The 20,072-nt window shown below is 42.2% G+C and overlaps 1 protein-coding gene across 1 annotated transcript in view; it reads left to right on the top strand.

Moving 5' to 3' along the window:
• The window catches only part of ATG2A (autophagy related 2A), a 2,853,001-nt gene that overhangs the window by 581,075 nt on the left and 2,251,854 nt on the right, over positions 1–20,072 (top strand). Inside the window, exon 7 of the mRNA XM_044075772.1 lies at positions 982–1,078. Within this exon, the coding sequence (XP_043931707.1) occupies positions 982–1,078 (97 nt within the window). The remainder of the gene's footprint in view (positions 1–981; positions 1,079–20,072) is intronic.

Genomic DNA, 20,072 nt, shown 5'->3' with positions numbered 1-20,072 from the left:
CAGTTGCCAGCAGTGGTTTCTCCAGCTCCCAACTATAACAAGAGGTTCTTGGCTGCTTCTAACTCTGCATCCCAGATAAAACTGGCTAGGGTTTAGAATCTTAGTGAAAAACATTGACTCACTCTAGCAATATAGTCTTTAGAATTCTAAATTATCTAGGCTTTATGTAGAGGTTTATTTTGCAATGTGCTTAACGTTTAGATGACTTATTTGCCTGATGAATGGAAGTTTTATATGAATGAGATTTTGAAACATGCTCCGAGAAGTGTCTTGGAAGGTATGGCTAAAATTTCTAAAAAAGCAGCCACTTCTGATGTATTGAGGAGGAATGTTTGATTACATACACATAAGTTTTCTGAATATTTAAAATGTGAGATTTTGAATGCTCCTTTAAGTTCTGAATTGGTGTCTGGTCCTGCTGCTACCCAAATTCTCAAACAATGGGATGAAAGAAGTAAATTGATGCATGGGATATCTAGAATGTGTCATACCTCCCAGGTTTTCCACTAACAAGGTGTCCAAATTCAAAAATGCAGAACAAACAAATTTTCCAGCCTAACAACAGTCAGGGTACCAAGAGAAAATGGCAGGAGGGTAATACTTCCAAAACCAAATAAAAGGGGCTCCTGCCTCAAAAAGGATCAGTTCCCTGCTAAAGAATAAGTATACTGAGAGGGCCAGTAAACTGACATTACGTACATATACAAACCAAGACCCTAAAGTGGATATTGAATGTCTGCTGTTATGCTGAGATCATCTCAGGGACTATCCACGCTAGATTTAATTTTGCAGTTATCTTTAGAATCTGATGAGAGATGCTGGGCAGTGTGCATCAGTGGACTTTCCCAACAAATAGTTTGCTGGATTTGATTGAAAATGTCTGAATAATCTGTCTGCCTTTGATTGTGCTTGAGTCATTTAACTATTTGTTCAAAGGTACTGGCTGTTGAAGCTGACCTAACATTTGTCCTTTAATTTTAGCTGGAGTTTGATGGAAAGCTGGGCTCTTTGCACTTATTACTTACCCCAAAGCAAATATCCTATCTACAGGACTTGCTTGATGCAGTAAGCACTTCAGGTAAGTTTCTTCTCAAAAGTCAATAAAAGAAGTTGTTGCAGTTCCAACTTCAACTTTCATACTACAAGTATTTTGTAATCCTTAGTAATTTAAAGTCACACCTTGTCATATGTTTACTTGGCATGTTGAAAATACGATGTATAATCTACTACTCATTTGTGTTTTGAACGTACTTGTTTGGTCTTTACTTTCATTGCACAAAGTTGTATCCTTGGGAATTTTACATCTGCCTGTATGAAGTATACTTGCAGCTATTCATTTGCCCAAGCAAATTGCTAGTGGCTGCAGTACCTTTGTGGTTCAGGATGCAGGTAACTTCCATAAGACTACTTTGTGAATAAATGTTATTGCTTCTGACGTCTTTTCCTTCTGCAGTTGGAGTAGTACATTTGAGAGCACTTTTATGTTTAACTAGAGACAACTTAACAAGTTGCAGTTACCACTTCATACTTACATGTTTGCACATTTCTGACTTTTTAGTCAGAGTGTCTTCTTTCATTATATTTATTTACATTTTTCACTTTTGCAAAATGTAATCGTGTATTTTAACTATTTGCTGTTTTTTTTCTGTCCATTTCATTACTTTTAACTTAGTGTTAAGAAAAGCAAGTTCCTCATAATGCTTTGACTGTCATGTGTTCCTGTTAGATACTTAGAAGATAGTGGATTTACCCATGTGATATCTAAACTTAACCGGACTCTTAGTAATACCTGCCTCTTTTAGGATGTTTACAGTCTTTGGAGTATTATGGTAAGTTTTGCCAGAACTTCTCAATGTTTGAAGGACATCATCACAGTTGAACTGCCAATAATTCAGCCTTTGTTCTTACTTTCTCTGTATACAGAGAGGATGTTGTGCTAAGATGTGAAAATGTTTTGGATTTGTTTTTCTCTAACTGTAAATCTGCTGTTGATGTAGAATCTAAAACATTTAAGAGTGACAGTGGTAAGTTGTAGTTTAAAAAGTTCTGGGAGCCAAACTTGGTCAGCTTCTAAGGCTTGGTTGGTACTTCAATACTAGAGGCTGTGAAGAATTAACAGTTTGACATTGAAGGGAAGGAGGCATATAAAGACAATTATTAAGATTTATTGAAAAGACATTTCGTAAAGGTGTGTTAGCATGCAAGACATGGTGTAAATTATGGATTGGGGGAAGTTAAAAATGAAACTTCATGGTGACAGTGAAAGACTTCAGTGTAGGTTGGCTCAGTGACAGAGGGATTGAGCCCTGAATGCATCCCAGGTGACCAGGATTCAATTAGCAGAACCAGCACGAGGAGCCAGTTAGGGAGGGGGAGGAAAGAATGAATGTGGCTTGCTTGCTTCTGTAAGAGGGGGTTGGAAGTTGTTTGCATGTATTCATGGGCATACGTGGTGGTGTTATCTCTCTAGTAAAGACCAGAAAGACCACTGCACATGCTCTAAAGGGAGGGACAGGGCCAGATGGAGGAAACACCCCTTACAGAAGTGGGAGGATGTTCTCTGTGGATGACCCATTCACGCGTCTGTCTGATGCCCATCCAGATGTGAGCAAATTAGGCTGGGGAGAAAATCAGAATAAATGTGAACTTCCCTTACAGTTGTTTTAAGTGACAGCCCCTTCTGGTCACCCCTCACCCCTGTAATGGGTGATGAATGGAACGAGTAGCCAGGAGAAGGTTGATCGTCAACAGACAGTGGGAGCAAAGAGATGCAAAAAATGTAACTGTGAAAAAAAAATGGTGCTCTGAAAAGAATCCATGTTAGGATGTACTAGAAAAGATGAAAAATAATACTGCTTGTCTTGTTAGTGTGAGGTATACAAGAACATTTTTCAGTGTGTGAGAGAAGAAGTAACGTAAGCAAGAACAAACTATGTTTTAGTGAAATGGAAAAGTGGTGGGTGATAATAGTAAAGCTGGTATGTTAGATGCTTTCTTTGTTTCATTTTTTTTTAATAAACAAAAAGGACAAGCGTGCCTTGTTTCATGAAAGCAAATGTAATGAATGGGGGAGGAGGGGTAGACATAAATTTATGCCAGGATTATCATGTACTGCATTTCTTGATTTGGACGCTAGACAGCATTACAAATTTGTAGAAGGTGGAAAGAACTTTGTGTCTCTACTTAAAGATGTTTATGGATAGACTTGTTATGGTCCTTGTATTCTCTTGCATAGTATTGTTCCTATTATCAGTGATGTTATTGAGGAATTTGAGGAGTAACAGAATGAGGTCAGGTTAAGCTCACTGATGTATGTAGTCCTTGAAGTCTGGAATTTTAAATGCTGTAAGACTCCATTGCTGTGGAAAAACTGGCATGTTGGATCCTTCCATATGAAGCTTCTGACAAACATTCACATGTTATTTCAGAGCCTGAGTGGTAAGGATATGGCCTGAATAGAAAACTTTCTAGAGTTGAGAATGTGGTGATTAAAGAGTCTCACTGCATTATTTATTTTATTAATAAGGAATAGGGCACCTAACAATTTGAGCAAAGTTGTTATATCATTTTATTTTAAAAAGAGGTTTAAGGATGACCTGGTAGTTAGAGACCAGTTTACTTGCATCTTTACAGAGAAAATGTGTAGTGATTAAATTAAAAATGATTGCAATGTTATATAGAAAAATGCTAGAGAGAGCATTAGTCATTAAAGGTGTTTACAGGTGATGTTTTCAGGCAAATGTAATCATTTGGGTAATTAAAGCTTTATATAAGGGACTTGTGTGGATGTGCTTTCCACAAAACTTTTGAATATCTGTTGATTGGTGGCAAATTTTGGTGGACTAATGACTGGTTATCTGGAAGTTTCACTCAGGAAGTTTTAAGAAGAGAGATATCTAACAGTACAAATGTGGGTATAGTGTTTCACAAGTGTCTGTTTTAACACCTGATTCATTAATGCAGATACTTACTGTTGACATATGATGTTGATACATTTTCTGATGAGAAGATGTGTGGTTCAAGATGGAAGCACAAATCTTTAGAGAAAATAAAGAAACTAAATGGGTAACATTATGTGATGGTTCAGGATGGAGGCTCGAGTCTTTAGAGAAAGATTTAGGAAGCTATTTTGTAGGTGACAGCTGGGGTTTAGTGCTGGGAAGGTAAGGTGATGCTTGTACTGGGCAGATAAGTTCTTAATTTCATTGATGTTTATTACTTTCCTCTTCAGGAAAGTTATTTTAAAGCTAGGAGGGTTTAGTTTTAATGGACTGTCTCAAAACTGTAAAGTATTTTCAAACAGAGCATTTGTTTTTTTCCTCTCAGTTTAAAAATAGTGTAAACTAATTAAAAACATATTTTCTGTGGAGGAATTGTTTATTTTTCTGTTGTGGAGATGTCATGGTGTTTTAATGTGTTTTTTTTACTGTGTTTTTTTCTGTCAAAAAAGTTCAACTGACATTTACTGCTTGACTTCCCCAGGAAAGAAGTACCATTTTCGGCTCGATTGTGGAACAGACTACCATTCCCCATGGTCAGTCCTTCTTCCAGCTACAAAAGAAAAAGTTAAGCAAACAACCTTTGCCACCACAGCAGGCTAGCAACTTGCATCAGCCACTGGTGGGTGACTCTGCTGTGGCCATTTGTTGTATCTCAGACCACTTCTCTTTTACCCAGCATCACCTTGGTCTAACTCTTATAGCCACTATGGACTGGGCGTTAGCCATGTCCTCTCTCTGGCTGTTTGGGTCACCTCAATGAGCAAGGGAAATCCACTTTTGTTGGCCCTGGTAGGGGGGACAGGGAAGGTTTTTCCCTTTGTGTCATAATGCTTTGCCCATCCCTGGAGAAGCAGTTACTGCCATTTGGTTGACACCATTTTTCCTGTCAAAAAGAAACAGGATACCAAGTATGTATCTATTCTTCCTTAAATTCCTTTGTATAGGAGTAGTTCACTGGATCCGGCTCAGGGTTTAATTCATGCTATTGATTCTTCTTGTAAAGTAGTTTCTGTTAAAAGAAAGAGGGATTCCTCTCTTCCTGAAGAGATTCAAGGTTCTAAATCTGAAAAGGAAGATGCAGGAACAGATACAGGGTTTATTTCGTCTGATTTCTGATTCAGACTCTGAGGAGAGCTCAGATGTTCTTCGTGTTTCACTGTTGCAGTCATTACATTTGGGTAATCTGCTGGCAGGTTGCCCTCAGTCGGCCTGAATAACAAAGCCTTGGGTCCTGCTTCAGTTGCTGTATCCTCTTTCATGACGTCGGGTCATCAGGGGTATAAAACATGCAGCAGACGCCATTTTAATCAATCTTTCTTGCCGCGTGGTGCCCGAAGCAGAAGCAGTTCACAAGTGCCGGTCGGCAGACTCCTGAAATTTTCGATGTGAAGTTGTTAAATCTCACCATTTATTCTCACTGATGGGTTCGGAGCCGATCCTTGGCTCCGACATGGCCGATAGCAAAGCTCAAAGTTTGCCAGTAGCTCGAGACCAAGCCCCTTATCCCACAATGCACTGCTGGAATTACCTCAGATCTAGTTTGCCGCGGCAAGAGAGATCTCTGTGATCCAGCTAGCTCGGACCATTTTTGGGAAAAAACAACAGCGAGTCTATATAAAAAGTTTTCCTTTTTGTTTAAAAATAGTGTGTGTTAGTATTAGGTCTTTTCATACTATAATCTATAGTTTCAATAGTTATAAATAGTTTAAAAGTTAGTGTCTTGTTGGCTTCTTCGTTTGTGTGGGCCTTTAGCCCTATTTACTCTTATTAATCTTTATAATAGTCAGGCTTTTTTTCTGTGGGCCTCTTTAGCCCTATTTTTCTAATCTATAATTACATTGTTATAGATAGTGTCCGGATTGGGCTTAGTTGTTTGTGGATCTTTACAAGTGAGTAAGGACGTTATTACCTTTTGCGATTTACTGTTTGTTTTGTTTAAATATGTCAGATGAAAAGGAGAAATCCCATCCTAAATCGGGATTTAAAAAATGCCCAGATTGTGGGCAGAAAATGTCCGTCACCGATTGACACATGCAATGTGTCTGCTGTGGGGGCTAAACACCTCCAAGACACCAGCATTTGTCACTCCTTTTCTTCAAGAGTCCTCTTGGAGAGATGGAGGAAACTTATAGACAGGGGATTGCTACAGCAATCTTTTTCTGAGGGAGCCATGAGGGTACTAGTACATCCTCAAAATCCAAATCTTCAGATAAAGTGACAAAAAAGGCAAAAGTTTCAGAAGGAGGGTCATCAGTTCCACAAACATCGGAACCGAGTGTACCTTTGATTTGGAGCCAGCTCTCGGTATTGAAGCTGATCTCTGAAGTTCCTTCTTCCCCTCTACTCCAATCAGCACCTTCGGTGCATTCAGCTAAGTCCTCAGTCAGCCTTTCAGATTTGGACATGGATCGGCTAGTGCAGAAGCTTTTACAGGCACCAGGACTTACCAAATTGTTGTCGGCCCCAACCAGCTCGTCGGTGCCGAAGACCATGGAGCCAGATTTGTCTACTCCTCCGAGCCATGCTGGACTCTCGGAACCAAAGGAAACTGAACCCTTGGGTCCGGGGAGGATAGTCGAACCGATTTGTCGGTGCCGACTCTTTCTCTCGGGGCTTCGGCTCGGATGAGCTCGTCTCCTACCTCGGGTTCGGAGCCCAGGGTTTCGGTGCTGGAGGATCGGACAGTACTCTCGGGTTCGTCCACTCCTTCTTGTCAGAGCCATGGTGCCTTCGATGCTATGAGGAGAGTTTTGTCTCCAAAGACAACGTCAGCATCGGTTCAGCTTTCCCTCTCCCCTCAAGCTCCTGTGTCTGCTTCTTCATCTACCGGTCCATCTAAGCGTCGAGACCCCGAGCCTCAAGTACCCCCACAAGGTGTTCCCTACTCTTCTGAGACCTCCCCAGATCCCCCCACTGAGGAGGTGCCCAGGAAGAGATTGTGCAAGAGGAGGCACTTAGACTCCCCACAGGAGTCCTTGACATCTGAAACGGACTTGGATGAGTCAGAAGGGTCCCCTCCATCCCCCTCTGAGGATATCTCCTTTGCAGAGATACTAGAGATCCTTAGTCAGAGGGGCGATTGGCAGACCAAGACCCCTACTGAGGATGAGTCCATGCTCTTGAAGGCTTTTGGGTCTCAACCTTCCATTTCTCTGGTGTCTCCGCCTTACGACGAGCTCATGGAACTGATTTCTTGTAAGGCGTGGGAGTCACCGGAGGCCATGGAACCTGTTCCTCGTAAACCCAATAAAATTATGCCTGCCCCAGTGGACAAGCCATTTTTGAAAAAGGGAGTGCCTGTTAATGCCATGGTGGTAGCTGCAGCCACCAAAAAGGAAGTATCTGAGACATCCACCTCTTTCCATCCCCCTAACAGATTCTAGGGTCATGGATAGATATGGGAAGCGCATGTTTAGTTCAGCAACTTTTTCTCTGCGATAACTGAACTACTTAACCCATTTTACGAGACTACAAGGAGATCTCCTGAAAGAGCTAGGAGATACTCTCCAGGGTACGGTAGCTGCAGGGGTGGCCAACAAAGTCAACGCCCAGCTTGCTACCCTAAACTCAGTGGTAAACTTGTCCATGCGTCTCATATCCTATGCAGCTGATGGTTCGAGTGGAGCCGCTAGTTCGGGCATTGCTCTTCGAAGACAAGCCTGGATGCGTCTCTGTTCCTTTGCGGAACCCTTTAAGTCTTCCTTTATTAATACCCCATTCGATGGCTCATCACTGTTTGGGCCCAAAGTAAAGGAAACTTTAACCAGGTGTGAGCAGGAAGGCAAGACCTTATCTGCCATTGGAGTCCATTTTTCGACCCCTACTCGGCCCTACCCTAAGGGCCCTAGGGGAGGGAAAATGTGGTTCAGAAAAGCACAGGCAGCCTTTCAGGACATACGTGGGGAAACCCCCTCTAGAGGCAGAGGAGGGGGTTATAACGGAAGATGCCGCCCCCGCGGCAGAGGGTGTCCGCAGCAATAGGGTGACAGGGGTCAGTCCTCCGGTCAGCCCTACCAGCGCCCCTGAAAGGGGGCCCAACTGTTCGGCTCTGGAGGCAGTCGGGGGTCGCTTGTCTTTGTACCCAGAAGCCTGGCTAAACATAACATCAGATACTTGGGTACAAAGCATCATTTCCAGAGGATATTTCATTCCGTTCTCTTCCCCTCCCATTCCTTTAAAGAGAATCCCAGATGTTCCACCCAATCTCAGGGAACAAGCAATCGTAGAGGTCCACAGATTGCTAGAAAAAAGTCATCCAACCAGTCCCAGCAGACCAAGTTGGATTCGGAACTTACTCAAGATTCTTTTTGGTACCAAAGAAAACAGCTGACTGGAGACCTATCTTGGACCTCAGCAGACTCAACCAGTTTGTAAAGAAAGAGAAGTTCCGAATGGTCACGCTTCAGTCCATTCTTCCCTTCTTAGGGAAAGGTGATTGGATGTGCTCCATAGCTCTCAAGGATGCGTACTATCACATAAAGATGAACAGATGCTCCAGAGATTGTCTGCACTTCCAGCTGGGAGCCAATCATTATCAGTTTCGAGCCCTGCCCTTTGGTCTCACTACAGCCCCCAGAGTGTTCACCAAATGCATGGCAGTGGTCACGGCTCACCTGAGACGTCTAGGATTCCAGGTGTTTCCATACCTGGACGATTGGCTCCTAAATGCTGCCAGGCACCAGTTAACCTGGGCAACACAATACACTCTGACACTCTGCCATCAATTGGGCATTACAATCAACTTCGAAAAGTCTACCTTATCGCCATCACAGCATACCGTTTTTATAGGAGCAGAATTAGATACCTCAACTACCACTCTACGTCTCCCTGTCGAAAGAGTCTCTCTTCCCCGTCAAAACGTCAGCTTACTGGTGTCAAAGAACAGAGCTACAGCAGCAGAGGTATTGAAAGTACTAGGTTTGATGGCGGCAGCAATCCTGGCTATACCACTTGCAAGGATGCTTATGTGAATTCTTCAATGGCTCCTCTTCGCTCAGTGGTCTTACCAGAAACTACCAATGCACCACATGATTCTCATCATGGATTCTTGCAGGAGAGATCTTCGGTGGTGGTTGACATCTCTTCATGTCACAATCGGAAGACCCTTTGCCCCCCCCCCCCCCCCCCGTAGCCACTGTGACCACAGATGCTTCCCTGATAGGGTGGGGGGGCATTTTCAGGAAAAGACTGCCCAAGGCACATGGACAGATCAAGAATCACATCTTCACATCAATGTTCTAGAGTTGAGAGTAGTACTTGGCGTTGCAGTACTTTCAGGACTCTCTTCCTCTAGGAACTATTGCAATTCAGACGGACAACATGTCAGTAGTCTGGTATTTGAACAAACACGGCGGAACCAAGTCTTACCCCCTTTGTCGAGAAACCGTTAGGGTCTGGCAATGGGCTGTGTCGTCCCAGCGTTTTCTGTTAGCAACACACATCCCGGGGAAATCCAACATGATAGCGGACAAGCTAAGCAGGGCGATATTGCTCCCTCACGAGTGGTCTCTCAAACAACAGGTTGCGGAGTTGAGTTTCTGCAAATGAGGCCAGCCTTGCTGCGACCTTTTTGCCAGCCACATCAGTTCAAATTGCAGAAGCTACTTTGCCCTGATACCACCTCCCAGTCATCCCCCGAGAGATGCACTTCTACACGATTGGCCCCTGGGTTTCCTTTATACATTTCCACCCTTCCCATTAATACCCAGATTTTTACAGAAAGCAAAATCGCTGGGAAGGACTGTTATACTCATAGCCCCCTACTGGCCTCAACAGATTTGGTTTCCGTTTCTCCACCATCATCTGTTGGAAGGTTCATGGATCCTGGACCCAGTTCCAGACCTTCTGACACATCCGTCAGGGGACCTTCATCCTTCACTGCAGTCCCTGAAACTGACTGCTTGGCTAATCCACTTTCCCTAATTGCCAGGCTTCATTTGATTTCAGAAGATACGAGACAAATTCTCTTGTCTTCTCACAAGCCATCTACCAGGAAATTATTTGGCAGTAAATGGAAAAGGTTCTCAATTTGGGCCAACACGCAGAGCATTGACCCTTTCCAAGCTCCGCTATCTTCTATTTTAGAATTTTTGACAAAAATTTTTAAGGAAGGAACAGCAGCTGCTACAGTTCGAGTTCAGTTAGCTGCCATCTCAAATTTTCACCTTAGTTTTGGTGGCTCAAATGTTATGGGCCATAAATTATCTAAGACTTTTCTTAAAGGCGTTCTTCATATGAGACCTCCTATCAAAATTCCCTATTCTCCCTGGAATTTAAACCTTATGCTGTCTCAAATTATTCTTTCTCCTTTTGAACCAGCATCTTCTTGTGATCTCAAATTTTTATCCTGGAAAACAATATTTCTTGTGCCCACAGAGTGTCAGAACTTCAAGCATTATCTATCAGACCACCTTACATGATTTTCCATGCTGATAGAGTATCTCTCAGAACAAACCCCTCAGTTTTACCTAAAGTCTGTTCCGAATCAAATATCAATCAGGTCATTGAGCTGCCAGTCTTTTTTCCCAACCACTGTAGCAAATTGGAATACATGCTGCATAAACTTGATGTTCACAGACAGCTCAGGTTTTATCTTGACAGAACTAAGGATATTAGAAAATCAGACCAAATTTTTGTATCTTTCTCAGAAGCAAGAAAAGGCAATTCAGTGGCTAAAACAACTTTATCTAAATGGTTATCCGATTGCATATCCTTTGTTTATGAAAATGCGAGCATGCCATTAACACACAAACCTAAGGCTCATTCTACCAGAGCCGTCTCTACATCTTCTGCTTTTCAAGCTAAATTGCCCCTTGACAATATTTGTGCTGCAGCCACTTGGTCTAAGCCTCACACCTTTATCACGCATTACAAAGTAGGTAAGGCTTCAAGGGACAGGTCTTCCTTTGGTTCCACGGTACTGAAGAACATACTTCCATGAGCCAGCCAAGATTGAAGGTCCTAGGGACGCTACCCATCAGTGAGAATAAACGGTAAGATTTAACAACTTCACAAAGAAGTTATGTACTCACCATAACGTTCCATGTGAGTTGTTTATCTCGCCTTTATTCTCACGTCCCTCCCTCCTACCCCTCCTGGCTGACTGTTGACTTAGAGGCTAGTACCATCCTGGTTATTCAATATTTCTTCTTCCCCTTTGGGAAGTGTTCTTGGTAGAAATACATAAAAGGGTATGTATATGTTTGTGTGTATATATATATATATATATATGTGTGTGTGTGTGTGTGTGTGTGTGTGTGTAAATACTGTTACTCGCAGCAAACAAGATCTGAGGTAATTCCAGCAGTGTATTGTGGGATAAGGGGCTTGGCCTCGAGTTACAGACAAACCTTGAGCTTTGCTATCGGCCGTGTCAGAGCAGAGGATCGGCTCCGAACCCATCAGTGAGAATAAAAGTGAGATAAACAACTCGCATGGAACGTTATGGTAAGTACATAACTTATTTTTTGAATTTCAGAACCAAAGTCTTCAAACTAAAGCTAAGTACCCCGTTGGGGAAACTTTTTCTTGCTCCTTACCAATGTCAGTAAAAGTTAATAATTGTATTACTTGTGGGAACCAAATACCTCATAAAGATTTTCATTTGTACTGTATTCCTTGCCTAGGCCCTGACCATAACGTGATTTGCTGTCGGTTTTGTGCTAAATTTAACAAATGCACTATTAAGCGTCGGTATATTTTTGCTTCTAAATATTTTGACTCAAGATTTAACTATCCTGAAATATCGTCTATTAGCAATCCGACTACAGGAATTCACAAAAAAAAGCAAAGAAAAAGACAGAGACAGACCGTTGAGGTCCAAAACCGGCGACAAAGCTTCTCCTAAGCCAGTCGCCGGTTCGCTGGTACTCAGTGAGGTGCTTTCGCAGCCCCTGATGCCCACTACTTTTGAGTCGCAGGCCTCTACTGAGACCCATTCGGAGTTCGGTATGCCGTGAGATTCTTCAAGTATTGAACCCGCGGATGTCTCTCCCTTGGATGGGTCCGTAGCCGCTGTGCAAGCACCGGCTTCTGAGGGCGTTTTCAGGCCTAAAGATTTGTATATTAAACCAACCCCATCATCAAAGACCAGGCCAAAACTAACCTCTATGTCTAAAAAACTGATGCATGAGCCACGTGCTCAGGCCCCTATGCCTAAAAAACAAATGATCAAAATGGCTGAGGATTTAATTATCTTGATCAGGGGTTCCCAACCCCCTCCTACTAAGAGGCCTAGGTAAGGCACTGATTATGAATCTTCAGATCAGGTTTCCATTTCTTCTGATCAGGAATTTTCTATTCCCCCTTATGAGGACTCTGTTGCAGAAGAATCCATCCCTTTTGCTTCTCCTCCTGAGGATTTTTCTTTTGGAGAAACTTTGCATACCTTAAGGGAACATTTTTATTGGGAGAGTCAGGATTTTTCAGAATCCAAAAAGAGGCTGAGGGATTTTCTTCTTCTTCCTCAGCATAGGCCTTTGGCTATACCTCCTGTTTTAGACATTGTTGTTGATGTTTTCTTAGAATCCAGCATGGCTCCTGATTCCCTGCCTCTGGCTCCTAGTAAGCCAGTATTACGGGGTCCCTGACTCCCACAAGTTTCTTTTCAAAAACCCTACTGCTGACCCTGAAAGAATTTCTCAGGGTCCCAAGGGTGTTAATGCTTCTACTGCCAAAAGTCCTAACCCTTATGATAGAGACTCCAGGGCACTGGATAGATGGGGTAAGAAGGTTTATATGTCTGCAACCCTGGCAGTCAGGTCTTTAAACTGTCAGTTTCATATGCTTAAATATCAACAGCATGTCATGGGCTTACTTAAACAGCAAATGATGTTGATTTCTGATTGTGTCATAAATAAAGAGTTACAGGACTTATTGCATTCAGCTGAACAAGTTGGAAAGCATACTTTGCAATGTGGTTTTGATTCCTTGAAGGCCTCTTGCAGGGCCGCCGTAACTGGATCTGTGATAAGAAGACATGCTTGGCTCAAGGAGCAAAATCTGCCTGATCATGTTAAAACTAAATTGTTGGATGCTGCTTTACAACAGGACAGTCTGTTTGGTAATAAGGCAGAAGAAGTTTTGAAAAAGATGGAGAACAAAGCTAAATCTATGCAAACTGTAAAAGATTTCTTGCAAGTGCAGCCACCAGGTTCAGTAGACACTGGCCTACTAAGAATTGGTCCTTTCCAGTATCCAACAGAGCCACGCAGGTCAAATCCAGACACTCCAAAGGCTCCAGGTTTCAGTCACAAGAAACTTACAGAACAAAACAATGGGGTGCTTCCACCTCCAAATCTGGAAGTAGCAAAGCACCCCCCTACGGTAAACAGTCTCGATGACTTTCCTCTGCCATTTCCAAGCACTTATCTTTTGGCAGCCCCTTTGGGGGGAAAACTAGCACTTCATGCTCAAAATTGGCATCTAATTACCCAGGACAAGTGGGTCTTAAATATAGTATCCCAGGGATACAGATTTCATTTCCATACATTGCCAGTTCCAAATGGATGGTCAGATCTGCCTCCAAATCAGTGGGCAGAGGCCCAGAAACAAGTCATGTCCCTCATGGATGTGGGGGCTATTCACCCAGTACCAGAAATGGAAAAAGGACAAGTTTTCCTCAAGACTCTTCCTGGTACTCAGAAAAGACAAATCATGGCGTCCAATTCTGGACTTATCCATTCTAAATACCTTCCTGGACATTCCAAAGTTCAAGATGCTGAGTCTACAACAGTTATTGCCTATGCTAGGCAAAGATGCCTGGTTGGTAACTCTAGACTTAAAAGAAGCTTACCTGCATATGCCAATCAGGGAATCATGCAGAAGATACCTCCACTTCAAAGCAGGCTGTTTGCATTACCAGTTCTCTGCACTGCCCTTTGGCTTATCTACTGCGCCCAGGGTCTTCACAAAGTGCCTGGCACCAGTGATTGCATTTTGCAGACAAAGAAACATTCAGATGTATCCATATCTGGACGATTGTCTCATTCAGGCAGAGGACAAGGACACTCTTCTTCAATGTCTGGCATTTGTAAAAAGGCTTCTAACATGCCTAGAGTACACCATAAACGAAAAGAAATCACAACTGGTACCCTCTCAAATAATTACATTCCTGGGTGCAAGCTTGAATACAACTGCCCAGATGGCTTACCTCATGCCAGACAAACAAATTCAGTTGATAACATACTTCAGACAAGTGGCCACAAAAACCCAGCTATCTGCAAGACAAATTCTGCAGGCTTTGGGGTTCATGGCTTCCTGCGTTATACTAATTCCATATGCAAGACTGCATATGAGGAAACTTCAGTGGTACCTAAAAAGCTTATGGAGTCAACATTGTCACAGCCTGGAAACTATGATTCCTCTCGTTCCTTGCCTGCAACAGGAGTTCCTATGGTGGGCAGCAGCCTGTCATTCATTCAACCCCCTGCCACCCAAACCCTGACTACAGATGCATCAGACTATGCTTCGGGGGCCCATCTGACAGGGAGATGCATTCAGGGCCAATGGAGCCCAAACCAAATGCACCTACATATCTACCAGAAAGAAATGCTAGCTGTACAGAATGCTCTGACAGCCTTCAAGGACTTCTTTCGTCCAGGACAACTACTGATGAAGACGGACAACACCACAGTTATGTGGTACATAAACAAGCAGGGGGGGTACCCACTCCTACCCTCTTTGTAGACTAGCCATGGCCTTGTGAAACACAGCCTTGACTTACCAAATACATCTACAAGCTCAATTCCTGCCAGGAAAGCAAAATACTCTGGCAGACAAACTAAGCAGAAATCTTATAGACCCACACACATGGAAACTGGATCCACAAATCTTCATCATGTTGACACGAAAATGGGGGAGCCCAGACATAGATCTTTTTGCCTCCCCCCAAAACTATCAGTTACACAAATTCTTCACAAGAATTCATCACAAAAAAGCTTGGAAAGTGGATGCTCCATCCTTCAGCTGGAAAAACCTATCATTCTATGCCTTTCCCCCTCTGCCTCTGATCGCCAAGGTTTTGCTAAAAGTCAAACAGGAAAAAACAAAAATGATTCTGATTGCTCTAGACTGGCCTCGCCAACACTGGAACCCACTCCTACGGAATATGTCACACCTTCCTCAGACACCTCATCTATTGTCTCAGCAGAACTATCAAATTCTGCACACTCTGCTCCAAACCCTGAATCTTGCAGCTTGGCTAATCATCTAATTTCACCAGTCACATCTCTCAGTAAACCTGTGATGGATGTCATTTTGGAGGCTAGAAGGGCCTAGCACTAGAAAATCTTATGCTGATAAATGGAAAAGATTCTGTGCCTGGAATCAAGCACAAGGAATAAACACAGCAATGCCCAATATTCCTCAGATTCTGCAATATTTAACTGAGGTGCTTCACAAGGGCCTATCTTTTTCTTCTATAAAAATCCATGCCTCTGCCATCTCCGCTCATTACAACACAGAGCTTCCTCTCTTTTCTCACCCCCTGCTAAAGCAGTACCTCAGCGGGGCCAAACATTTGAGACCTCCCAGGAGAGCACCTACTCCTGCATGGGACCTCAGTTTTGTGTTGGAAAAACTCACCCTACCTCCTTTTGAACCAGCTGCTACTGCAGACATAAAATTTCTTTCCTGGAAGACAGCCTTTCTTTTAGCAGTCACTTCAGCAAGAAGGATTTCAGAACTTGAGGCTGTCATGGCAGTGGAGCCTTTCATTGTCTTTTATCTGGACAGGGTGGCTCTCAGGACCAATTCATCCTTTATGCCTAAGGTGGTATCCAGTGTGGCTCTTAACCAGACCATTCATCTGCCAACTTTTTTCCCAAATCCGTAGAACAAAGGGGAGCGGATTCTGCATTCATTGGATGTACACAGACAACTAAGATTCTACTTAAACAGGACAAAATCTCTAAGAAAGTCTGAGCAACTACTGGTGGCATTTGCAGCAGGGGCAGAGGGGAAGGCTATTTCAAAGCAGGCTATTTAAAAATGGATAAGTCATTGCATTTGTTTCTGCTACATGCAACATGGTAAACCTGCCCCCAAGGGGATCAGATCCCATTCCACCAGGGCTGCATCTACTTCTGCAGCTTTTCTCAGAGGGGTTCCTACCAGAGACATTCTAGAAGCTGCTACTTGGAGCTCAGTCCATACATTCACCAAACATTACCATTTACCTCTGTTTTCTAAATCCAGGGCAGGCTTTGCCACTCCTGTTTTGCAGGACCTTATAGTTGCTCCTAATGCTGTATAATTCCATCCTCCCATCCATAGCTTTGGGATTCCACCCAAATGTAATGACTGCAGCAGTGAAACACGAAGAACATAGTACAGTTATGTACACTTACCATAAATGTAGATGTTCGAGTGTATTCACTGTTGCAGTCCATGTTACCCACCTGCCAGCTCCCTTTTTTCTCTCTTATTATACCTCTTCCTTCCTTCACTATGCTCAAAAGCCTTTTTGGTGTATTTGCTTTTAGTTGTAGGTAAAATTTTTTGTGTTCTAAATTACATGCATATGTATATATATGTATATCTATATAATTTGTGCTCCCCATTTGAGGTGCATCTGACATCTGGGGCAAGAAAAACTGATTAAAATGGCGTCGGCTGCATGTTTTATACCCCTGACAACCTGACGTCATGGAAGAGGAGACAGCAACCGACGCATGACCCAAGACTTTGTTATTCAGGCCGACTGAGGGCAACCTGAAAGCAGATTACCCAAATGTAATGACTGCAACAGTGAATACACTCGAACATCTACATTTATGGTAAGTGTACACAACTGTACTTTTCTGATTCTCCCTGTAGGGGTTTGTCTTTCTCTGAGATTATTGCTAGAACATGCCAGTGTTTTTAGTGGGAGAACACTGAGGTTTCTCAGTCTCCCAGTAAATACTATGAGTTTTTTACAGGAAGATTTTTCAGAACCTTCATCCATTCCTCCTGTTCTGTCTTCTTCAAAGGATGTGTGTGTTACTGCCTGTAGTTTTTGTGATAGTCAGATAGCTGCCTTAAAAAGGCAGATAGGATGTATAAAGTTCCTCAGTCTTTTAAAATTTTTATACACCATTCCCAAACCAATAGCTTTAGTTGCTCCATCTGCTGCTAAGCCTTTAGTTAATTCCAATTCTACTCTTTCTGATAAGGATAGAAAAATTGAGTGGTATGGGAAACAAATGTATACTTAAGCAACTTTGCTTTTCAGAATTTTAAATTATCAAGCTCATATGTTAGTTCTAAAAATTATGAAAGTATAAGAAATATTTTATCTACACTTCCTTCTTTTGAGGAAAATTCTGCTTTAAATAGCTTATTTTCTTCTATTGTACTTGTCAATACTCATTGTTTGCAGTGTGTTTATGACTCTGTTGATACTTCTTCCAGGGATATGGCCACTGGTGCTATTTTGAACAAGTTTGCATGCCTGCATTCTTAGAACCTCTAAAATGATAAAAATGAGATTTTAAATTCCCCCTTGAATAGTGATTTAATGTTTGGATCCTCTGCTGTGGAGGTGATCAAAAATTGTAATGAAAGGGACAGACTGATCCAGGGAATCTGTAAGATGTTTCAGCCCTCTTTTTCCAAATTGTCCAAAAGAGTTTATCTCTTCATCCAGTTTTGTCAAATTTTTTCAGGTAAACAGACTTTTAATAAGAGATGGCAAGGGGGAGGGGGTTACAAAAGGAAGACCCAAGCCTACCAAAACCAAGGACAGTCCAACAAGCCTGAATTGACTATTCAAGAGACAGTGTGCCCCCCCCCCCCCACCACCACCACCCTGACCCTTTCTTTCTTCTGGAAAGTTTGAGTCTCCATTTTTCTTTTTGGCAACAGATTGTTTCAGATAAATGGCTTCTGAAAATCATTCATCATCCATTCTTTTCAAATCCCACTGCTAGGGTTTGTCAGAAGAGAAGTCTTTTTATTGGAGACAGAAAATATCCTAAAATCCAGGTCTCCCCATCTTCCCTGCTTCAAAGTAGTCACCACAGATGCTTCATAATTTGCTTGGGAAGCAGTTTCTTGAGGGATAATAGTGCAGGAGCTGTGGCACATCAATGTCAGACTTAAGCACACAGATATCAAGGAGATTCTGCCTTGATCAAGGCATTCAACTCTCAGAACTGTATTTGGTACCCTGTAACCTCTTCAAATGGTTACAGACAACACCTTTTTACTGAGGACGTGCAGCAGATTGCAATGTAGGCAAGAAAGCCTGCTACTAGAAAATCATATATTAGCAAATGGAAAAGGTTTTCTGGTTGGTGTTCAAGGTAGTTGTTTTCTGGTCTTAACAGTATTTGTGTGAGTTACTATCCAGTGGCCTTTCTTACTCCTCTGTCAAGGTTCATTTATTGTCCATTTCAGCATGTCTGCTCATGGATCCTCCTCTTGAATTGCAGTCTCATGTCAAAATGTTTTTGAAAGGGGGTTTGCATTAGAGGCCTGCAAGAAAACTGGTGGCCCCTCCTAGAGATCTTAATTTTGTGTCAGAGAAGCGAACACTTGCTGCATTTGAACCAACTAATGTGGCTGATTTAAGGTTCTTAACATGAAAAATAGTTTTACTGATTGTTCTGACCTCTGCAAGAAGAGTGCCTGAGGTGCAAGCTCTTATGGTGAGTCTTTAAGAACGAATCCTTCTTTTATGCCTGAAGTGGTATTTTACTTTAAGCCAAACTGTCCATCTTCTTGTTTACTTTTCTGAACTTAAAAATGAGGGGAAAGGATACTCCATACCTTGGATGTCCACATACAACTTCGATACAATCTTGACAGAGCTTAGTCTTTCAGATCTTCGGATCAGTTGTTTATTTCTTGTCAAGGTAAGAAGAGGGGCAACCTGTGTCAAAACAGAACGATTTCCAAATGGTTGTCTAAGGGTATTATCTTTTGTTTTACTCGCCATAACAGAACTATTGTAGACAGGGTCAAGATTCACTCTAACATGGCAGTTTCTTCATCTGTGGCTTTTTGGAAAAGGTTAGGTTCTAGAAGCTGCTACTTGGTCCTCTGCACATGCTTTTACAAAGCACTATAAGCTTCATTCCTTCTCTAGGTCCAGATCAAACTTTGCTAGGTCCGTACTCCTGCGTTTCTTGGAATGCTCTCTTTCCACTTCCCAAATGTGTTTAGCTAAGATAATTTACCCACATAGCTTAGGTTACTGCAAGTGCCATCAGTATGATGAAGATAGTACAGTTGCTGAACTTACCCTAACAGTAGATGTTGCAATGTTCACTGCTACAGTAGCTACTCCCACCTCCATCCCCTTGTTTTTTGGTGTGTTTTTTATGCCAGTGTGTGGACATTGTTCTTTGCATTGTCCCTTCAGTGCTTAGCCTCCTTCTTTTTTGCTGGCAGGAAAGCTGTGAAGGGCTTTATGGCCAAACTTGTCTTTTAGTCTGATCAGCTCAGGCTGCTTGACAGTTTGGGTGAGTGGAGGGTGCCCTGAAACTTTAGAAGATGGCCAGCTGTTAATATCCATGGCAGGTTGTAACCCATATAGCAAAGGTTACCGCAAAAGTGATCATATATATACATGTATATATATATATATATATATATATATATGTGTGTGTCTGTGTGTGGTATTGGAACTTGTGTTTTTCATTGTATTCCAAGGTTCTGCAAAACTCTTGAATTTGACTTATTATTTTCCACAGTGTTTGCTGTGTTTCTTTAGTATGCATGTGTACAATATTTATTTCTTAGTTGACTGTCATTTAAAGTGGATTTTAAAACTTTTGCTTCTGCCATAACAGTGCATGATATTGATTAAGAATGTACTTGGACAGCTCTGCTTCTTTTAACTTTTTTTCAGAAGAAATAAATGGTTGTTGAGGACTTCTTTACTTTTATGAATTATATTGTGTAGTATAGTTTAGTAATGTCAGTACAAGATAATATTAATACAAACATTAATTTAACTGAGGCATATGTTAAATAGGAAAATTATACTGGTGCCAAGTTTATCAGTGGGAGACATACCTCTCAAGTGTACCTCATTATGAGGAACGTAGCTCATTTGGGGTCTTAAAAAGTTCATGTTCCTCGAAG

This window comes from Protopterus annectens, chromosome 6.part1 (assembly GCF_019279795.1).
Source record: "Protopterus annectens isolate FY-2018-M chromosome 6.part1, PAN1.0, whole genome shotgun sequence".
Classification (NCBI taxonomy): Eukaryota; Metazoa; Chordata; order Ceratodontiformes; family Protopteridae; genus Protopterus; species Protopterus annectens.
The sequence above is the reverse complement of the archived record's forward strand: the minus strand, read 5'-3'. Positions and strand labels throughout refer to the sequence as shown.